At 36.4% G+C, this 19886-nt stretch overlaps 1 protein-coding gene across 19 annotated transcripts in view; it reads left to right on the top strand.

Moving 5' to 3' along the window:
- The window catches only part of MBNL1 (muscleblind like splicing regulator 1), a 180740-nt gene extending 165036 nt beyond the window's left edge, over positions 1–15704 (top strand). For 12 of the 19 annotated variants that reach the window (XM_025165411.2, XM_088132518.1, XM_088132517.1 and 9 more), the window contains 5 exons: positions 156–309; positions 4184–4219; positions 4982–5076; positions 10577–10651; positions 12008–15704. In XM_025165411.2, the coding sequence (XP_025021179.2) occupies positions 156–309; positions 4184–4219; positions 4982–5076; positions 10577–10633 (342 nt within the window). In that variant the 3' untranslated portion in view covers positions 10634–10651; positions 12008–15704. The other 7 variants (XM_088132530.1, XM_088132528.1, XM_088132525.1 and 4 more) reach the window with 4 other exon arrangements.
- Positions 15705–19886: the final 4182 nt, after the last annotated feature.

Below are 19886 nucleotides of genomic sequence, written 5' to 3'. Positions count from 1 at the left end.
TTTTATACTGACTGTTCTATTTCTTCTCTCTTTCTCTCTCCTTATTCCTCCCTCTTTCTTTCTTTCTTTCTTTCTTTCTTTCTTTCTTTCTTTCTTTCTTTCTTTCTTTCTTTCTTTCTTCTTAACTGGGCTATCTTATCCTCATCTATCAATAGGGGATTCCTCAAGCTGTACTCCCCCCATTACCAAAGAGGCCTGCGCTTGAAAAAACCAATGGTGCCACCGCAGTCTTTAATACTGGTATTTTCCAATACCAGCAAGCTCTTGCAAACATGCAGTTGCAACAGCACACAGCCTTCCTCCCACCAGGTACGTGGCGTTTTCCATATCCTTTTGAAAAGACCCCAGTGAGGTCAATAGAAGAAGAAGAATTTCCTGTGTGTTAGTCAGGTTCAAAGGCTAAGGCTTTTCATTCTTAAGTAGGATCAAAAGAAGGCATGGGAAGGGTCACACACACAGACACCCAAAAGAGAGACAATCTTGCTGCTAAACTGCAGATTCTGCATATGTCTTCTTGGAAGCAAGGTGTTGGGTGCTTTCCAGCATAATATGAAAATCTGCATCTCTGAAGTGTGCAATCATGTTTCAAAACAGCATTTGAAATCTTTTTATCTCTTCTGTCTAATCCTTCATTTTACACCTCTTACGTTGTTTTATATATATATATTTTAACTGCTGTAAGACCCCTTTGCTCAAGTGAGTTTCATATGCATAGCCCAGTGAGAATTTAATTTACCGTATGCTGAATTGTGCTAGAAAATACTTAGAGAATAAGTATTTTTATATTATTATTATTATTATTATTATTATTATTATTATTATTATTATTATTATTATTATTATTATTTTCTTTACTGGCCATGGTTCAAACCTTAGTCTTCAACTAAAATGCAAGATAAGGTTTGAAATAATAAATTAACTAGTTTTACATCTTCTTTACCTTTTGAAATCAGGGTGAACATTGTGGTGATGGCCTTTTCATTTTTCACTGATTAATCAACAAAGGGGTCCTACACAAGTATCTTTTTCATTCCTGCAAGTTAAAGCACCATAGACTTTCATTGCTACCTTACGTTCATTTGCTAAACACTCTGTGCAAAAGTGTGTGTTGGTTTCAAACATCAAGAAGGAGGATGACTGAAATTTAAAACTGAAAATATGTCATTTTTGTAGTTTGGAAATGGTGGTAAAATAAACTGATCTTTATATTTCAGCATGGATACCTTAATTAGATGTATGGATTACGCATAATATTAATAACAACAATAGCAGGAAAGATAACAATGACACCTTTGTCCCCAGAAAGCCTGGAAGATCATCCGTAGGAAAACCAAGCATTATCAATAAAGCCTAATTTTTCTCTGGTATAAATCCAAGATGCAGTTCAATTTTCTTTTCTTTTTTCCTTTTACCAATCCCAGATACAGGCTGAGGGTAGAAAATGCCTGTATAAACTGAGTTACAGAGTCAGCAGCAGTCAGTGTTGCTGAAGTAGTCCTACCTATATCTAGTTGACCTTGGTAATATCAGAGTGGCTGGGGGACAGAAGTAGCATCTTTAAATAGGATGTAATATATCAAGGATTAAGGCTAGGCATATAGAAAGAAATAGAAGAAGTCAGCATAATATCAGATGCTATAAGCGAAGGAATCAAGGAATGTGCCCATTATTTTGTAGGCTGAAGTATGTTACTGGTTTGGAGACTGTTGAACAACCTTAACTTAAATGTTGAATTTGCTCAATAAAAGGTTCTGTTTGTTAAAGTGAAGAAAGTTGCAGGTTTTATCAGTTGTCAAATCCATTGACTTAATAAGGCCAAAATGTGCACATACTGCCAGGAAGAACAATGATACATAATGGTAATCCAAATGAAAGAAGCAAGCCTGTTACATAAATTAAAAGAAGTAATGCACATTATTTGAATTTTTAAAATTATTATTTCAAACTTAAAGTCCACTTTGAATATAATTATTCAATTCAGTTTAGCAACATTGATACTTAAGTTTAAATCAGTTCACAATTTTCAAATATTCATCATAACCATAATTTTTAATATCTATTTCACTGAATTTTCTTATGTTTATAAGACTCTTGGGAGGGAAATCTACAGAAAAAAAATTAATAGTATTATTTTACCTAATTGATTTTATTTTCAGGAAATATTTTTTAAAAATATGGCTGCCTCCAGATGTGTTAGGAGTACAATTTGAGACATTCTGAGCCTGTACTGGTCTAAGAATTTTGGGAATTAAGTCCCAACGTATCTGGGAGTAACCAGGAGGGGGAAATACTGAGCTAATGCTTTAATCAGATGTTTTCTTCCAATAACGGGAATCATCTAAATATACTAAAATAAAATAGTTCACTGCCAAGTAAAACAGTTTCAAACTATGTTTGTTTAGTTATTGATTTATGAATTTCTAGACTGCCCAGCTCCAAAATTACTCTGTATGGCTTAACAAGTAACAACCATTGTCAAAAGGACAACCGAACAACCTACCACATTGCCCACAACTCAAAGGGTCCCACCCAAACACTCTAACCCAAGGCCTGGAGGGGAAAAAAACACAATTTTTTAAAGCTCATGAAGGCAGGCATGGTGGCAGCCATATGAATCTCCATGGAGATGCTGTCCCAAAGGTTAGGTGTTGTGACGGACAAGGCCCTCGTCCTTGGTCCCACTAGATGCCATTGCTTAAGTGATCGGACTCGAAGCAAACCAACTTTGCAAGGAACACCCAGGTTGGGCCAACATTATAGGAGCCAGGCAGTCCCTACATATAGCTGGGCCCGATACCATGTATATTATAGGTAATCAGCACCTTAATTTACACTTGGAAGGCAGCTGGCAACCATTGCAGCTCACATAGCAAGGATGTTACATGGGAGTAGCAAGCTGCTGCATTCTCAACCAAATATAGCTTCTTCAACAACAAGAACATGTGGAGACTGTTACAGTAGAGGTGATCTGGGAGATAACTTAGCCATGAATGACTGTAAGGAAGACCTCTTGATCCAGGAATCGATATACTGGCACACATGTTGAACTTGTTGAAGGCAAATACCTTCCTGGCCACAGCTGCTCAGCAGGAACTGAGAGTTCAGGAAAAAAACCCAGATTGTGCACCAGTCCCAAATTGGACAATACAACCCCATTCAGGATCAAAGCTTCCTAGAACTGGGGTGGAAGCATCAAGCTCTGAGGCATCCTGTAAATCAGGCTTGACCTCATCCTCCCCCCACGGGAGAAGATCTGCCATAACACCATGCCCCCTGCAGTGAGTTAGAGCTGTAACTACTCTTACAGAAGTCCAGAAGAGAAATGTTGGCACCTTGCACAGCATGCCACCAGTGTCCAAGAGATCATTGGCAGAGTGCTATGCTGCTTTTTTATTCTGCATAGCCCTGGCTAAAATAGCTCTTTTCCCCCTCTGTTGCCCTCCCTGGATCTTTCCTCCCTGAGGATGGGTTGGGGCTCCTTAGATCCATAGAATTCCCTTGGTCCTTATGACATATCGATTAGGAAAGGCAAAGTTCCATGTACCTTCTTCTCAGTCATAGGGAAGGAAAAGGTTTTACTTAGACTGACATTCATGCATATAATGCTAAATTATGGTTTAGTGTTATGTATTAACCAGCCCTCAAAACCACAGAGTAACAGTAGTATATCTAGATTTACCCAGCCTCTGCCTGAAACTTAAATATCTTTTGTCTGCCAGTTAGAATGGAGAACAGCAAAGTTCAATGTTGCACTAGTACAGTGTTGCTCTTTTCTGCATCCACATTAGTCCCGAATTAGCATATAAAATGATTATACTATATATAAATGCTGAGGGAAATACCTATAAATCAAACTTAATATAAAACAAACGAGTAAATGTCAAAATCGGACAACTTATGCTATTAGAGCCTACATTTAACTTAGTAGCTCATTTTAATCAGAATACCAACACACAGTTCAGTCTGCTTTCTCCTTGCCCTGCTCATGTAAGTCTAGTTCTAATTGACCACCACCTTGCTGTTTGATTTGATTGTGCTATTGGTTACATGCCACTGTTTTCCCATAATAACCAATTTTTCCTTCTTTGTTCAAATGAGATTTTCCTAATTACACGTGTGATGGGTTGTTTTAATTCTTTTCCCTTTGCAAATCCACCTTCCTGTTGCAATGCATGATGGGCAGGCTCAATATTGTGCATGACACCCGCTACAAGTGTTGGTAGGTGCCAGCTTTGTTTCTTGATTATCTTAAACCTGTTTAGCAGCTCACGGACTTTCAAAATCCACTGCTAGGTTTTAACCTAGAGTTACTGTGCAAAATCATTTTTCCTCCCTTGCACTAACACTTGTCAATTAAATGCATTTGCTTTATTTAATTGACATAATTTATCTAGAAGCCATTTACGTCCTAGCATATCAAGTTGTTCTATGGCACATTTCCCCCGTCCCTTTTTATTAGTTTTGGTGGATTTTGACTGGACTTTGAGTTCCAGTGTTTTAGAAAATTGTTTTGTATTTAAAACAGAAAAAGCCAGTTACACATTTAATGCAAGAAATGTAGAATTAGAGTTTCATTTCAGCAGATTCTAATAATATGAGAAGTTAAAATGGGAGGGATTGGGAATATGGTTATCCTAAGATTTTCAAACTATTAACAAGAGTGCTGTTTATAGTGTGTGGGGTGTAAAATGAAATAGTTAAACTTTGTTGTATTGACTTTGGTGATTCAGTGGTAATGAGCATTTTTCCCTTCCCTTTTCTCCTTTCCTCTTGTCTTTTACCTTGTCCCCACCCCGCTCTCTGGAATGTTGCCCTGCTTTGCGCTGTGGTTGCATGTCCTTTTTGCTGGTGGCGGTATCTCGCCCCATGGCTTTTCTGCTGATATAAATGCCATACTTGACCATTTTACCACCTCTTGCCATGGTTTCCCATACTGCTACACTCTTCTGTATGTTTGCTTATATGGTTTTCCTTCCAAAAGTTCCCATGGTGCACGGCGCTACGCCCGCCACTGTGTCTGCAGCAACAACATCTGCCACAAGCGTCCCCTTCGCTGCAACTGCCACAGCCAACCAGGTTTGCTAATTTACAGCTTTGTTTCTTAAACATAACTCAGAATCGGTGCTTTTAAGGAGCATGGGGATTTCTTTTGTTATTACTTTTTATTTTTTGGTTTGGTTGGTTGGTTTTTTGTTTGTCGGTTTATACTTCTTGTTGGCCTACACATTCTCTTTAGATCTGCAGCATAGCTTAATTGGCCTTCTGTCCCTGCTCTCCAATAATAAGTCCTTCCTGAATTGATCAACATGTGACAAGCCATATTTCTTTGCCCCCCACTTTCATGTTCACTGTTACAAGAACAGATGTAGAGAAAGAAAATGCAAGGATGTAAGATCACAATTCTTCTTTTTTTTCTATGTAGAGTGGTCAACTTTTTGCAAGCCAAGGCAGCATCTAATCTATGAATGGCAAACTGGGGAAGGCGATTCAGAGAGTAAGCAGACCCAGGACAAAGAAATGGGCAGAGCCAAGAAAAGGCTAAATTTGGTTTAATTTAATTGAGGTTTAATTAAAATTAAGTTAAATAGCTACTGTTAAATGTGATTAAAACCCCATTCATCTAAAATTTATACTTCAGTGGCAATCTTTGGAGGAGTTCGAGAGGCTGTTCTGGACCCAACTGTAAAACAAGCTTGATATAACTCAAAGCACCAAAGGATGTTCCAAGTATATTCATGCAGTGTACTTAAGCTATAAATACCATCTCTTTTAAGTAGGCCAGTATTATTTTCTGCATAATTATGGCCAAAGCAAAAAGACCATAGCTTGCCTGAGATTGGAGAAGTATATGACAAGAAAGTAAATGAATACTTAGAACACTCTTCCCACATGCTGTTCTCCAGATGCATATATGCTAGGTGATGATGATAGAGTTCTTGAACTTAACTAGAAAGCGCTAGGTTTTAGAAATTTGAATGTTGCTATTATCCACTGGTAGGCCAGATCTCAAATTTACAACTCTTTTCATTTTAATCTTCCAGTGCTTTAAAGTTAATATACAGAATCTTTGAACTTGAGCTAAATTGATTTTCTACTTTTTAAAGAACACCAAATGCAAAAAATCAATATCTGAATGAGTAGGAATCTCTAATCCTGTTGTTGCTGACATAATGCCCAGCATCCACAGCTATGGTCATGCTGGCTACAGCTGCTGGCAGTTGTGCTTCAGCAGTATCTGGAGGCCCTGGGGTTCCCCATCGATACTAGTATCAGAATCAGAATTCCATCGATACAATATTGGGCAGTGGGGAATAACTTGATGCCATTAACATCTATTTCCTTGCTATTACCTGGGGAAAAAAATCAGACTTCAGTGGAATAATTTGCAACAGCCACAGAGATATGTGGATTGCCCATTTTTGTTTATAGTGACCATTAGATTTAGATTTACCATTCCCATGCCTAGAATTTAGATACTCTGCATTCCTTTTCCTCCTCATTAATTGCTCTATTTTGAGCAGGAGGATAGCAATAAACAATCTATTCCATAATTGAAAGAGATAGGAAGAAGTAGTAAAAATTGTCGGTAGACTGGTAACAGAAGCAACAGTCTTTCTGCCCTGAAGTGTGCAGTTTAGATTTCTCAAACAAGAAAGCAGGATCTCATGAACTAATGGTGTTTAGTTTCACTAAAACTATACAGTGTTCTGTCCATTATAACTGTAATTGGTTGTCCTGGCCATAGAGTGCAAGGGCTGGCAACTTGAAATAGGAGGTTAAGCAGGTCCTCCCTATGAAGAAAGGCATATTAATGTACTATGAGGCACATTATAAGGCTAGCCCTACCTTAGGCAAAGTGAGACAAAGAAGCTCAGGTTACAGATGCTGGTGGACAAATATGAGTATGCCTTGAAGCTTGCTCCTAAATCATGAAGGTAGTTTGCTACCTTTAGATGCAGTATAAAGAACTCTGCCCTATTTTGCAGATTAGCAACAGAAATCATTAAGTTAGGAGGATTCTGAATAATTTTGCACAGGGAAAAAAGAAAAAGGAATGATTTCATTAAAATCATCAGGGCAAAATAAAATATTTAGCCAATGGGCAGTGGCAGTTGCAATACATTGCATAATTCCCTGAGAATCCTATTAAGGCATAATATTCCTATTATTCCTTAAGACCATACTAGATCCGAATCTGGGTCCCTGTTTTATCTCTAATAAACCAGAATGCAATCTAAGAAAAAAAGTTCCTTGATGTCAAAGGAGATACTTATTTGGATGCAGCACTGTACAAACGAGAGAAAAGCTTTCTGTTTGTTTTTTTGTTTGTTTTTTTAAGCACACCATCACCTGGTAAAAATTGTATGGGAATACTCAAGCAGACTTCCTCAATCCTAAAATCGTGATATACAAAGTGGTTTCTTCTCTCTGCAATTAACTCTGAGTTCTAGTCCTACCTTAGGCATGAAAGCCAGCTGTTGTGGGGAAAATAGGAGGAGGAAGGAGTATTAAGTATGTTCACCACCTTGAGTTATTTATAAAAGTAATAAAGGTGGGATTAATTTTTTTTTTAAGTTCCCTTTATGTAAGGGAGAAGAGGTGCTTTGCACCTGATTCTCTGTTGAAATGTCATAAACCATTGTAGTTCCCACTCACCATCACACAAAAGGTCTCAATTCCATTTTCAGAATTTTCTGGAAAATAGGAAAGAGAATCTACAAACAAGGAAAGGGAACCCCATCACCATCCTATGGCCTATTATGATGAAATTACACATTATAGCTTACGACACAGCATAGCTTACAACTGACCCTATAATATAAGTATCTTGCCCCAATCTGGCACCTTCAAGATGTGCTGGGACATCCATGCTGAGCGGGAATTTGGGGAGTTGAATACTTGGATAGTGGCAAGGTGGACTCTATGTACATAGAGTCCATATTCTGATTGGGTCTAGTGTTTACAGTGTGAGATATAGAAGTCTCCCCTAGATAACTCTCCCATTTCTTCCTAAAATATATGTCCACTAATGGTTAAAAATTAGGAAAAAGTGCCTCCCCTGATGCCATAGTGCCACTGAAGTTTCAGAAAGCATAGATACCATCACGTCCAATTTTTCTCTTGATGGTTAAAATTGGCAGAGAATAACCATCAGTTTGTCATTTATATTTTCATATATAAAGGCCACTGTAGGTACATCTACTTTCCATTCTGTAGTGTTTTCCTTCTGTGTATTGATCTTGCTATAGGGCTAGGTCAAGATAACCACATTTTCACATAGTAATGCCAGTGACAGAGGGGTCAGGGTAAAAGCACATTTCAAGTATGCAATATCTTTGAATGCTAAGAGTTTTTTTTTTAAAGTGCTATCTTCTTTACAATGTACCAATTTGATGTTTGATTTATAACAAAGAAAAGAGTGACTAGTATACAAAGGAATCCTGGAAGTATTCATTAGGCATTAATAATGAAAAATTTAGTCATCAGGCAAGTTACTTTTTCATAGAGGAAGGAAAGAAGAAAAGAGGGAGAGAGGAAAATCCTCTTTCCCTTTCCCCTGTCCTCTGTACAGATGATTCTGAATATTTTCCTGTATTTTTAGAAGGGCTTTTCCCACCCAGATTCTGGAGGTTCTGTTTTCGTTGTACAATTTGATCATTTCATGCATATCTCTCTGGATCCTCATAATGCGCTCCAGTCAAGTTTTGTAACCTATTCTTTGTATATACATATATAAGCAATATATGTATATAATACATGAGCAATGCTGACATGATGCAGTGCCACAAAATGCAATGTTCATGCATGCATAAGTACTTGAGACCTGGCCCTCTTCCTCTTTACTGACTGGTGCTGAAGCTCCTTGGTCTGTTTTGACAGCACTACTCTTGAAGCTTCTAGACAGCTGGATGCAACATCTCTTTCTACTGCAGTAGCAAACCAATGGTATGAGAAGCTTCATTACACTTGGGACACATTTATGTGCAAAAAGAGAATTTAGAAATGTATAGATTAGTCTTCCCCAATCTGGGAACTTTCAGATTTTTTGGGATTCCAATTCTTCTGCTTACTGGGAATTTGGGGAATTATAATCCCAGCTATCGAGACAATACCAAATTGGAGAAGGCTACTACTGAAAATATTTAAACAATATTAGGGATGGGGTGGAAAAATAAGTTGGGCTGAATCAGAAGATTTATCTCTTTGTTTACTATCTTTTGGACCTTCTGTTTTGTGCTCTAGTCATAGAAGCCAACAGGAAGTAAGTAAATTATGGACTGCAGGAACAGGCGATCATGGTTCAGAGCCTGCCTTCTTATGAGTGTATTGTTCTTTATCTTATCTGAACCTGTTTGACATTTAACTTTTCAGTGCAAATGATTGGGAACTATTACCTAATTAAGAAACTGAGGGCCTACTTGTATTTTTGTATTCAGGGGCTAGAGTGAATATTGTAACACTTCTTGGAAATTCTGCTTCTGTTTTTACACAAACGTGCGTGTGCACACACACACTTATTTATTTAAAACCAGTCTGTGCCCAAAAGTAGTTGAGACAATTTTAGAATTAACTTAAACCACCAATTAGATTAATAAAATAAAAATGTCTAGTAATTATAAAACAATCAAGAAAAATCCTGCTGTAACAACACTTAAAGAATAGTGTCAGTTATATCAGTGACCATAAAGGATGCTCTAAAATCCCTCCTGCTCAACTGCCAGCAAACATTTTAACAACAAAAATTGCTTTACTTGGTAGTTGTATAGTCCAGAGCTGACCAAATGGATCTGTTTTGAGAGTACTTTGTGCAGGAGGGAAGCACTTTATCTTACTAATTTCCCTTGATTGATCTTGAGAGAAATCTACTATAAACAATAGATACTCTTCCTCCAATTTCAGTGGAGTGTGAGGATTATGTTGGGAACAGTTCTAGCAATCTTTTCATCGTAAAAAACTTGAACAAATATTTCAAATCCATAGACAACAAAAGAATCTAAAATGATGCTGTTAGGCAACAACAGAAACAATTCTTACTTGTATGGATAGCCAAGTATTTAGATTTTCTAACCAACTCCTAAAGTAAATTTCCCAAGTGTTGTTCAAGGTTCCAGCACTGCATTCTGGTGAGCCATTCACTTGAAATTCAGTTCTTTTTAAATAGACAGTGACATCAGTTATTGTTACAATAATTATCTCAGAAAAATCTTACAAATGTTACAGTAAATATGCAAAATGCACCACCCGAGAGTTTGCTAATTATTTCTGAAGCCAATTGTTGAATTATTTCTGAAGCAGTTGTTGAAATCAGGAAGCTGAAGCAATCCTAGATCATATCACCTCTGTGTAGGCCAACAAAAAGAGTGTTTGAAATGACTGAACTGCATGAATGTTTAACTGTAAATTTATCTTTCTTTCTAAACAGTCAATAATGGTTGATATCCTACTTAACCAAATGTTCTCATTTAAATTGCTACCTAGGTTTCTGTTAACGTATATATTATAATACAGAACTCTGCAGTTTTTCATTTGAGCTACTTTATTATATCATATCAATTACACTTATATTTTTTAATAGATTCCCATAATATCTGCCGAACATCTGACTAGCCACAAGTATGTTACACAGATGTAGACACTTAATCATCAAACAGTAAGTATCTTGAGTTCATGTTATGGTATTTTGATACTTTTGGGGGGATTTGCATTCCATTGTCCTTGTAGCATGATTGCTGGGTGATTGTGTATGTGCCTCTGTGTTCCTATAGTTGGATGTCTGTTGTATTAAATGTTTTTAAATTTATGTTTTATATTCTCTGTAAACTGCCAAGGCTCAGATTGAGCTCAGTGATATAGAAATACCTGTAACTAATGAACATTAACACCTGACATCTCAGAGAGTATAGAAGGCTAGAGTGCTGTTCCCTGATACTGTTTTATATGCTTACTCAAAAGTCAGTGTATATGCATTCAGTGCTAAAACAAATATATCTGCATATGAATTTAGCCCTCATTTTTGATGGGCAGATATGTTTTGTACAAAATGAAGGAAATATTTCCCAGCTTGTTCCATGCATGGAATTTAAAAAGATAATTAGACTAGTGAGGCTATTGCTATCTGTTCCTGCTGGTTACAAAAGTCATATTATCCTGAATAATATTTGCTGGCCAGCAACAGAAAATGGCTGTTGTGCTCATGTCCTGCTCATACTTTACTGGATAATGTGGGAAGGATAAAAAAGGACATTTGTTCTAATCAGGAGAGCTTTTCTTGTGTTCTTAAGAACATACTCTCTTGCAATACCTCTTTGTTTATTTTATTTTTAGTCTGACCGGTATCCAGAGTAAGTCAAGTAGCAGGCTGAAAGTATTTTTTTAATGCTCATTGTGAAATGTTAACACATGGGTGAAGGCCATTTCATAATGAGCAGCGTCTTTTGGTCATCATGCACTGGGTATATAGTCAGCCATTTGCCACATACTCCCATTACATTTTTATAGCAAAATATGAATAAATGGGATCCAGCGATGTTTTGTTATGAGAACATTACATAATGCTCCTGCAGTTAGTCACAAGTAATGTAAGCTTCATATCTTCACTGCTAATTTAGTTTTTCCGGGGGGGGGGGAATCACCGACACCATCCTATTCAGAGGGATATTTTAAATTGATTTGATTGATTATGTGTCATCGTTAGGTCTTGACTCTTGGCAGCTACATAGACAGACTTCTCGAGAATGATCTGTCCTCTACCTGGCCCTTAGAGTCTTTCAACCATCCCCACTGTAATTGAGTCCATCCATCCTGCTGCTGGTTGTCTTCTTCTCTTTCCTTCTATTTTTCCCAGCATTCTCAAGGGAACTAGATCTTCACAAAGGAGTGTTGTGTTTATATGTGTTTATTTAAATAATTGACTTTTGATTGAATATTTCTGTTGGATTGAAGAGTTATATTTTCATATACTACTTGTTTGAGATAATTTTTTAAAAAATTCTCCTTGTTTTCATAGATCATATGACAGAGAAGAGGACAGCGTGGTTGAGTGAAGAATCAGGACAGGTCATTAGCCATAATGTATATACCGTAAAGTAACAGCACCCAAATTTCCTCAGCAGTAAGACATCCACATATTGCATGTTAACAAGATGAAATGACAACTTGGAAATTCACTGCACACTGTTGCCTATATACTTTGTACATTGAATAGATATTTGTGCTGGGGTGATCATATTGTCTAAAGCAGCCTTCCCTAACTTGGTGCCCTCCAGTTGTGTTGGTCTATAATTCTGGGTTGAATCCTGGAAACTGCAGACCCAAGAAAGCTAAAGGGCATCAGGTTGGAGAATGCTAGTCTAAAGACTACAGCATTGTCCATCTTTTCTAGCACACAAGTATGCAATGCATACCTAGCCGACGTATGCATTGGTAGACTCTTTTCCTACATAATCATGTACGTCATTTTGAAAAGACAGACTGTGATGTAGCCATAGATCTATAATGTATTGGTACGTCTGTAGACCAAGATATAATTTTTAAAGTAAGTTTATTATCTCAAGGTTTACAAATAACAAAAGGTGCACCTTGTATTTAAAATTGCCATTATAGAAGAGACCGTGCATGCACAGTATAATTTTTTTCCTTTTTTGTTTTAAGAGTAATATTTTTAAATGTAATAGATTGTAAGAAGTGGTAAAAGAGGTATCTGACAGAGATGAATGTGCCAAGTAAAACCACAACTGTGTATATTTTTAAAGCACATCAATGGCTTTAAGTACCGTGTTGTTAAAGATTTTCATGAAGTGCCATAGACTGTAATCAAAGTAGAGTATTATTTCTTCAGTGTTACTTTAAGAGCCACATTTTTGCTTTTTTTGCTAGTAGCTAATCAGTCAAAGGGCACCCTTCTGTTTCAAACCAAAGCTGTCTCAGAAATGGCCACCTCAGTTAATAATAGACAGCATATTTTTTTTTCTTTTTCATTTTTTTAAAGCAAAAACAACCATAGATATATGGGTCATTCCTACACATACTGGATATATAAACCTATAAATTATTATAAACAATTGTAGTTGTAATAGTTTTGCAAAGTATACTGTATAACAAACAATATACTATTTTAAAAAGGGAAGAGCCATTTCTGAGACAATATTAGAAAAATGTCTGAATAATTTTATTTTGCTTCAATTTTCTAACCTCTGTCAAAAGTCCAAGAGACTCTAAATGTGTTGAAGGAAATGGGATTTGCTTTTCTGATCCAATGCATCACTTCAAAGTCACGCACTTCAAAAAAAAATAGTGACTCTAATCATGGGAAAAGCACTGACATCAGATGCCTGATTAAAAAGAAAACCAAAATAATCAACAATCAATGAAAATGTTAATTAGAGTAGGCGCTGGGTGGGTTAAATATTGGGTGAGTTTTATATGTGATTTCTTCTGTTGAGATTTAACTGCTTATAGCCTTAGAAAGCCTTTACAAAATGAAACAAAAAATAGATGTGCATTCAAGTTTTTAAGATGGATTCATCCAAAGGAAATCCTTTGTGTGGTTTGGATGTTGCAGTTAGTAAAGGATATATTTTGCTCTGTTCAGCAAAGCTCAAGGTGGGGGCCAGGTCTCTGGTAGCGTCGCGTAGAATGGGAGAGGTGAGGGTTCGGTTCTAGAATTCTCCATACTTCCAAGTTTACTTGCAAGTTTTTATGCTTGAGAGATGCTTTCTAGTTAAAAATAAAAAAAAAAGAATGATGTGTTGATTTTACTGATTGTACTGTACATCTATTAAAGCCTTAGATTATTACATTACGGGTTAAAACCCATACCAATGTAATTTCAATCGTGTTAAGAAAGTATAGGTGACTTCACATGTTATTGTAGTTTACTTACATTTAGAAAATACGACTTATTTTTCCTTGTTAAAATGGTAGTTTTTATTTCGTACATTTATTAGATCATTTTCATTTTCTATTACCAGATGAATGCCATTTAAGTTTATAGAATTTTGTTTTATTAGATTTTACTGATGAATTTTTTTCAAAATATGAAAAAAAATTAAAAATATTTTTTCTTCATAGCATATGCAGTTTTGAATTTACATGTAGTGTCATGAATATCCGTATTCTTGTTAACTAAATGATTTATATTTTACTGATTTAATATTACAATGTAAGAATATCAGTCATTGTTAGTTCTTGTCTAGTTTTCATTAAAAGAACAAAGATCTTTTATATGGATATCTTATATAATCATTGTTAAGTAAGAAGTTAAGTTGTTGCTATTGAAATGATCCTGGCAGACAACTGAGTAATATTTTGATGATTTATTTTGTTTGTAATTAATTATAAAAGAAAAAATCTAGTTCCTAGATATTAGAATAAAATTTATTTTCTACTGTATCCATTTCAAATGTTAAAATATTGTTTAAATATTTTTTTGAAATCCCTGAATATCAGGCCTTCTTATAAATAAGCTGCATAATCAGTAGATCAAGGGACTTTTTTTGTTGATAATCCAAATACTCAAAAGTTTACGTATAACAAGAATTATAATATGTGTGAGTGCTCGTGCATACTCTTGAGGGAAGATTATGCTGCAATTTAGCATGTGGGAAAGTATAGGGAGAAGGTTGACCTTTTGCACTTCTGTATATAGTCAAATAAAAAAAATAAAGAGAGAAACCTGTATAATAGTAAGATCTTATTTTGAATAAAAATGTCTATAAATACAAGGAGTTTTGTTAAGGCTTATAAAAATGACAGGCTGAACAAAATTGCTTGCAAAAAAGTGGCACAGAGTTAGCACTCCATACCCCTTTGAAAAAGTGGCTTTGCTTTATGTGAACAGCTTTAGTTTGCCAGGATTCTTTCAGCTGGAAAGATTGGCCATCCTTCTCATGACTAACAAAAGCTGCACTGGTCTAAATCTGCCTGAAGATAATTTCTGATGAGACAAGAAAAATAAAAATTATTTTTTTAAAAATAAAATTTCAGAAAAACAGGTACTTCCAACCATTAAAGGTAAATCATGGATCTAATATGTCTTACATTACTCAAAACAACTACTGCATGTTTCAAGTATCAGAGAGAGAGAGAGAAAAAGAAAATATAAATAGATATAAAAATATATATTCTATTCAAAACAGTTTCTGAAAAATTTCAGTAGTTTTATTATTCACACACTAGCTCAAACACACACATACACAGAGAAAGCGATATTGACTTTCACATGCACACTAAAGAAGTTTAAAAATGTCAACAGGCAAACCAAAACAAAACCATCATAGCTGTAGTTGTTATGTAATTATTTTTATTGCTGTAGTGAATCCGGTTCTTTTAGCAGGTGAAAAAAAATACCCTATCAAATTTACCATTTTTAACCTAAAGCACTTGACAAACCATGTACTACATGAAGCCAAAGTGAGGGGGGAGGAAACCAATGATTGGATCTATTCTGTCTCATAATTCATATTGATGAATTAGTACATGTTGCACTTCCTTGCAACCCTATAACTTTCATCTGCTGAAAGGACAGGTGTGCTTGGTTTTTACTATTATGTAATCACAGACTTAAATTTGCTTGGTAGTTGCTCCTACTTATGTACTCTGTCCTGGGCTGCAATTTGTTTTTATGCTTATTTTATTATTACTGCTATAGCTGTATGAAAAAAAAAATAAAGTTAAATTGCCCTAATAAAACTTCTTTTAATTATCTTCTTTTCTGTTTTCAAGTTTGGGAGACGGGGGATTCTTTATTGTCGTTCTCATTTGTAGTTGGGACAAGGGAGGTCACCATCTCTATTGATACAGCTCAGTGGGTAAGGCATACATCTGGTTTATGGTGTAAGCTTCTACAAATATGATGCTACCACTCACATGGTGAAGAACCATAATTGTCTCTCAGTTACTCACTATTCAATTATGTTTCCCTCTGAATAGGACTGAGTTCACTGAGAAGGAAAGCTACTTTACTTCACTATTACTCATGATCTGTGTTGCGCTACCAGGTGTGTGAGTCAAGTGTATGAACTGGGCTTGGGATTAGAGAGGTGATATGGAAGGTCTAGTGAACTCATGAGCATTCATAAAATAGTCATAAAATTATGATCTGTTAGTACTAAGAACTTCATATTTAGATGATAGAGGGAATTATTTATTATTATTGTAGACCTGGGTGTTTCATTTGTAGCTCAGACAAAGTGGTAGGAGAAGGGAAGGAGACTTGATGCAAACAGCTACTTCAAGTTTTAGACAGCAAAACAATTTCTTTTGGTTAGACTCTCCCAGTGTCAAATTTCAAAACACATTGATTCAAGTTTGTTTTTCCTTTTATACGCTTCTGGTGAATGAAAGAACAAATACCACTTTCCTTGGCACTAGAAAGGGAAGAACAGGGTGGGATCCAATGTTATGCGAGTGTAAATCCACTTGCTCAATAGAACTTCATATTTGTTCTGATCTATAGTCCTCCATGGAACCTCAAACTCTACTCTGTAGGGTCCTCAATAGATTTTGAGAGTGGAAGAGAAATCACTCCTTTCTGGTTGTCCTATGGGAAAAGATTAATGCGCTGCTTCTGTGTAACCCCTTTGTAATGAGCTAACCCATGGCTGTATTCTCAGAGCAGGTTGGTATAGATACAGGTGAACTGTTATGTAAGTATGTCCTTTGTGCTCTTGGCTACTTCATAGTTACCAGTTGTGTTGAATGGCTCACTGCTATCCCTCTTTCATGGATCCCCCTCTCTGGAGCATTAACACATAACCACTGCATCACTGCTTTGTCACCGACTGTTATGGATGCAGTAATATAACTTACTTTATCTCAGAAAGTTAAGCAGTCAGATCTACATTTCTATCTTTGCAAACATCCACTTCTATTTATTTATTTATTCATTCAATTTATATTGCTGCCCATCTCAAACATATGACTCTGGGCGGCTAACAATAAAAAAATAAAACATAGAAAAACAATAAATAACAAATATAGGAACCATGTCTATACACCTCTTCGTATATTACCTTTTGTTCTCACCTCTTTTTGACAATATTGTCAACTGGACCCAACCAGTTGACTTTCTTGGACTTCCCCTTCCTTTTCCTCTTCCTCTTCCTCTTCCTCTTGACCAGTTCACTCTTCCTTCATATACAGGTAGTCCTCACTTAATGTCCATTCGTTTAGCAACCATTCAAAGTTAGGATGGTGCTGAATGAGGGGGACTTATGATGGGTCCTCATAGTTGCAGCTGTCACAGCATCCCTGTAGTCACATGATCACAGTTTTGGCACTTGGCAACTGGCTCACAATTATGATGCTGCAGCATCCGGCAGTCACGTGATTGGCATTTGCAACTGGCTTCTGACAAAGTCAATGGGGAAGCTGGCAGAAGGTTGCAGATGGTGATCACATAACCACAGGACACTGCAGCTGTGCAGGATTCGTCTAACAACAGCAACTGGGACTGCCAGAACTACTGCTGTGAGTCAGCACGGTCACATGACATTGCACCTTACAACCAGGTCACTTAGCAATGGAATTTCCAGTCCCAATTACTCTCAGTAAGTGAGGACTACCTGTATTTGTTTTTTCAAGACAATTGCATTTTCTCTATAGTACTAAAGTATCTACTTTTTCAGACTAATTACTTTTGTATTCAATTCACATTCATCACCCATTCATTCTTGATGGTCCCTCTTTTATGAGGCACACGTCGTAACTATCCCATTCTTACTTGATTGAAGTTTATGTTTCTCCTGCAATGTTATGGACCCCGTCAGCGAGAGAATGTTGGCTGGTGGGGCCCAGGAGGAGAGCCTTCTCTGCTGTTGCCCCACCCTTTGGAATATTCTCCCCGCAGAGGTGTGGTGGGCCCCTACCCTCCTGGCTTTCCAGAAAGGACTAAAGACCTGGCTCTGCCAGCTTGTGTGGGGCAACAAGAATCTTAATCCTGGGGGTGGCTGGTGCCCTGATGACACTCCCTGAGCTACTTGCCAGTTAACATCAATTCTTGGACTATATTTCTTATTTATTCAGGACTATTTTATATTGTATTTTTAACTGATTTTAGCTTCTCTGTAAAAAGAAGCTAAACTACACCCAGAGTAGTTTTTTAATGAGATGGGTGGTGACAAACTTGATATATAAAAATAAAGTGGGAAGGAGAATGCTGTTAATATGTAGCCATTTTCACATGTTTTCTTGGGCACTAATATTTGTTTTAATTCTACACTTCAACATATAACTAGCATACATATCTATAATACTCCTTCCAACAATCCCTGACTTCACTTTCACCTTAAATTTTATTCATTTTAATTCCATTTACTGCTGGAGGCTTCCCTTCACTCACTAGACTGAGAAGTCGAAAAAAAGAAAATCCTGAAGAAAATTACAAATTACTTCGATGCCAAGGTGGAAGCACTCATTAAGTCACCAGAAGTTGAGACTGACTTGAAGATTTTTACCTTCATGTAAGGTATCCATGTTTTATTAAGCTCGCTGTGCTGTAAGCCACGTATGACAATATCCAAGTCGTGTTAATCAATTGTTCAGGTTTATTGAGCTTTAGAATTTATATCTCCTTTGTCTATAGAAGTAATCTGACTTTAAAACCAGTACGGCAATCCATAAAATCAACCCATGCCCTTTGAATAGAATTCTCCTGAAGCCCCCATGGCCCTCACCTTGTTCTTTGGGAAAGCCTCGAAGACTTGGCTTTTTCGACTGGCCCTAGGACATGATAAATTATGACCCCACTTGGTTTCTGTTTTGTATTTCCATTTTCCCCAGTGTGAGTGATTTATATTTTTCTTAGTGTTGGCTATGTTTATGTCAGTGTTAAATTGTTTCCTATCTTTGTATACCACCACGAATTGCTTCAGCAATTGAGGCAGCTGATAAATAAGCAATGCACTGTAAACAATTCATTCCCATAATAATAGAATTGTGTGCTAATATTATTTATTTCTGCAGCACCATCCATTCATATCAGGCTTGGGACTTCAAAACATACTGAGAAGTACGTCCTACTGGGCATAGCATTATATTGTTAGGAATGTAGCATAATGTCTGAGTAAACAGATGGAAGAATATGCTATTGGAGCAATAAACAGAATCCTTCCCGTTATAAACTATGATCATTGTTCATTTATTTTATTTCAGTCATAAACTATGATCATTGCCCAGAATCTATTCCAACAGATTTTTAGAGAAGAATTTGGAGTTACTTATTCCTGTTGCTATGTTCTAATCATTTAGGAAGTATTAAAATAACTATTGGCAGGCAGGTTCAACAAGAAGAATTGCAATTGAACTCTTTCCAGCTAAACTAAAAAAAAAAAAATTAGTTTGATTTGCTCTTACATCTCCAATATAAACTTCCCAACTGGAACAAAAGTACACAAGACAATAGGCACAGGAAACAGAATTTGTTGCATTCAGCACTCAAGGTTTTGCTATTTAATGGACAGATGTAAAACTGGAATTTAAAATGGCCATCTTCCCAGCGTTCATGCCATGAATATCCACAACACACTCTTGAAATGAGTTCAGTTTCTGATAATTATAAGCCTACAGTTTGGGGAGCAACAGTATTAAATTGGCTTGCTATTGCCTTTCAGAATGTTTTCTGACATATTTTACACATTCCAAATTATCTTTGGATTTGATATTTCTATATCTAGAGCACCACAACACTTATTAAAAAAAATGAACTGGTCACGTCAAAATTAATAGATTGAAATTGCTTTCTTAAAAAGCTTGATGAAGTATAATAGTTATTTTTTCTTCTCCCTGTATTCCATACCTGGAGAGAGACACATTGCCTTACAAACATAAGCACACTCACACTAACATTGGAAAGTAACTTGAAGCAACACACTGTTCCAGCAGATGTC

The sequence above is a fragment of the Python bivittatus genome, unplaced genomic scaffold (genome assembly GCF_059951505.1).
Source record: "Python bivittatus isolate LINGU-HERP-01145 unplaced genomic scaffold, Pbiv_v1 ctg000980_np1212, whole genome shotgun sequence".
NCBI classification, from domain to species: domain Eukaryota; kingdom Metazoa; phylum Chordata; class Lepidosauria; order Squamata; family Pythonidae; genus Python; species Python bivittatus.
The sequence above is the reverse complement of the archived record's forward strand: the minus strand, read 5'-3'. Positions and strand labels throughout refer to the sequence as shown.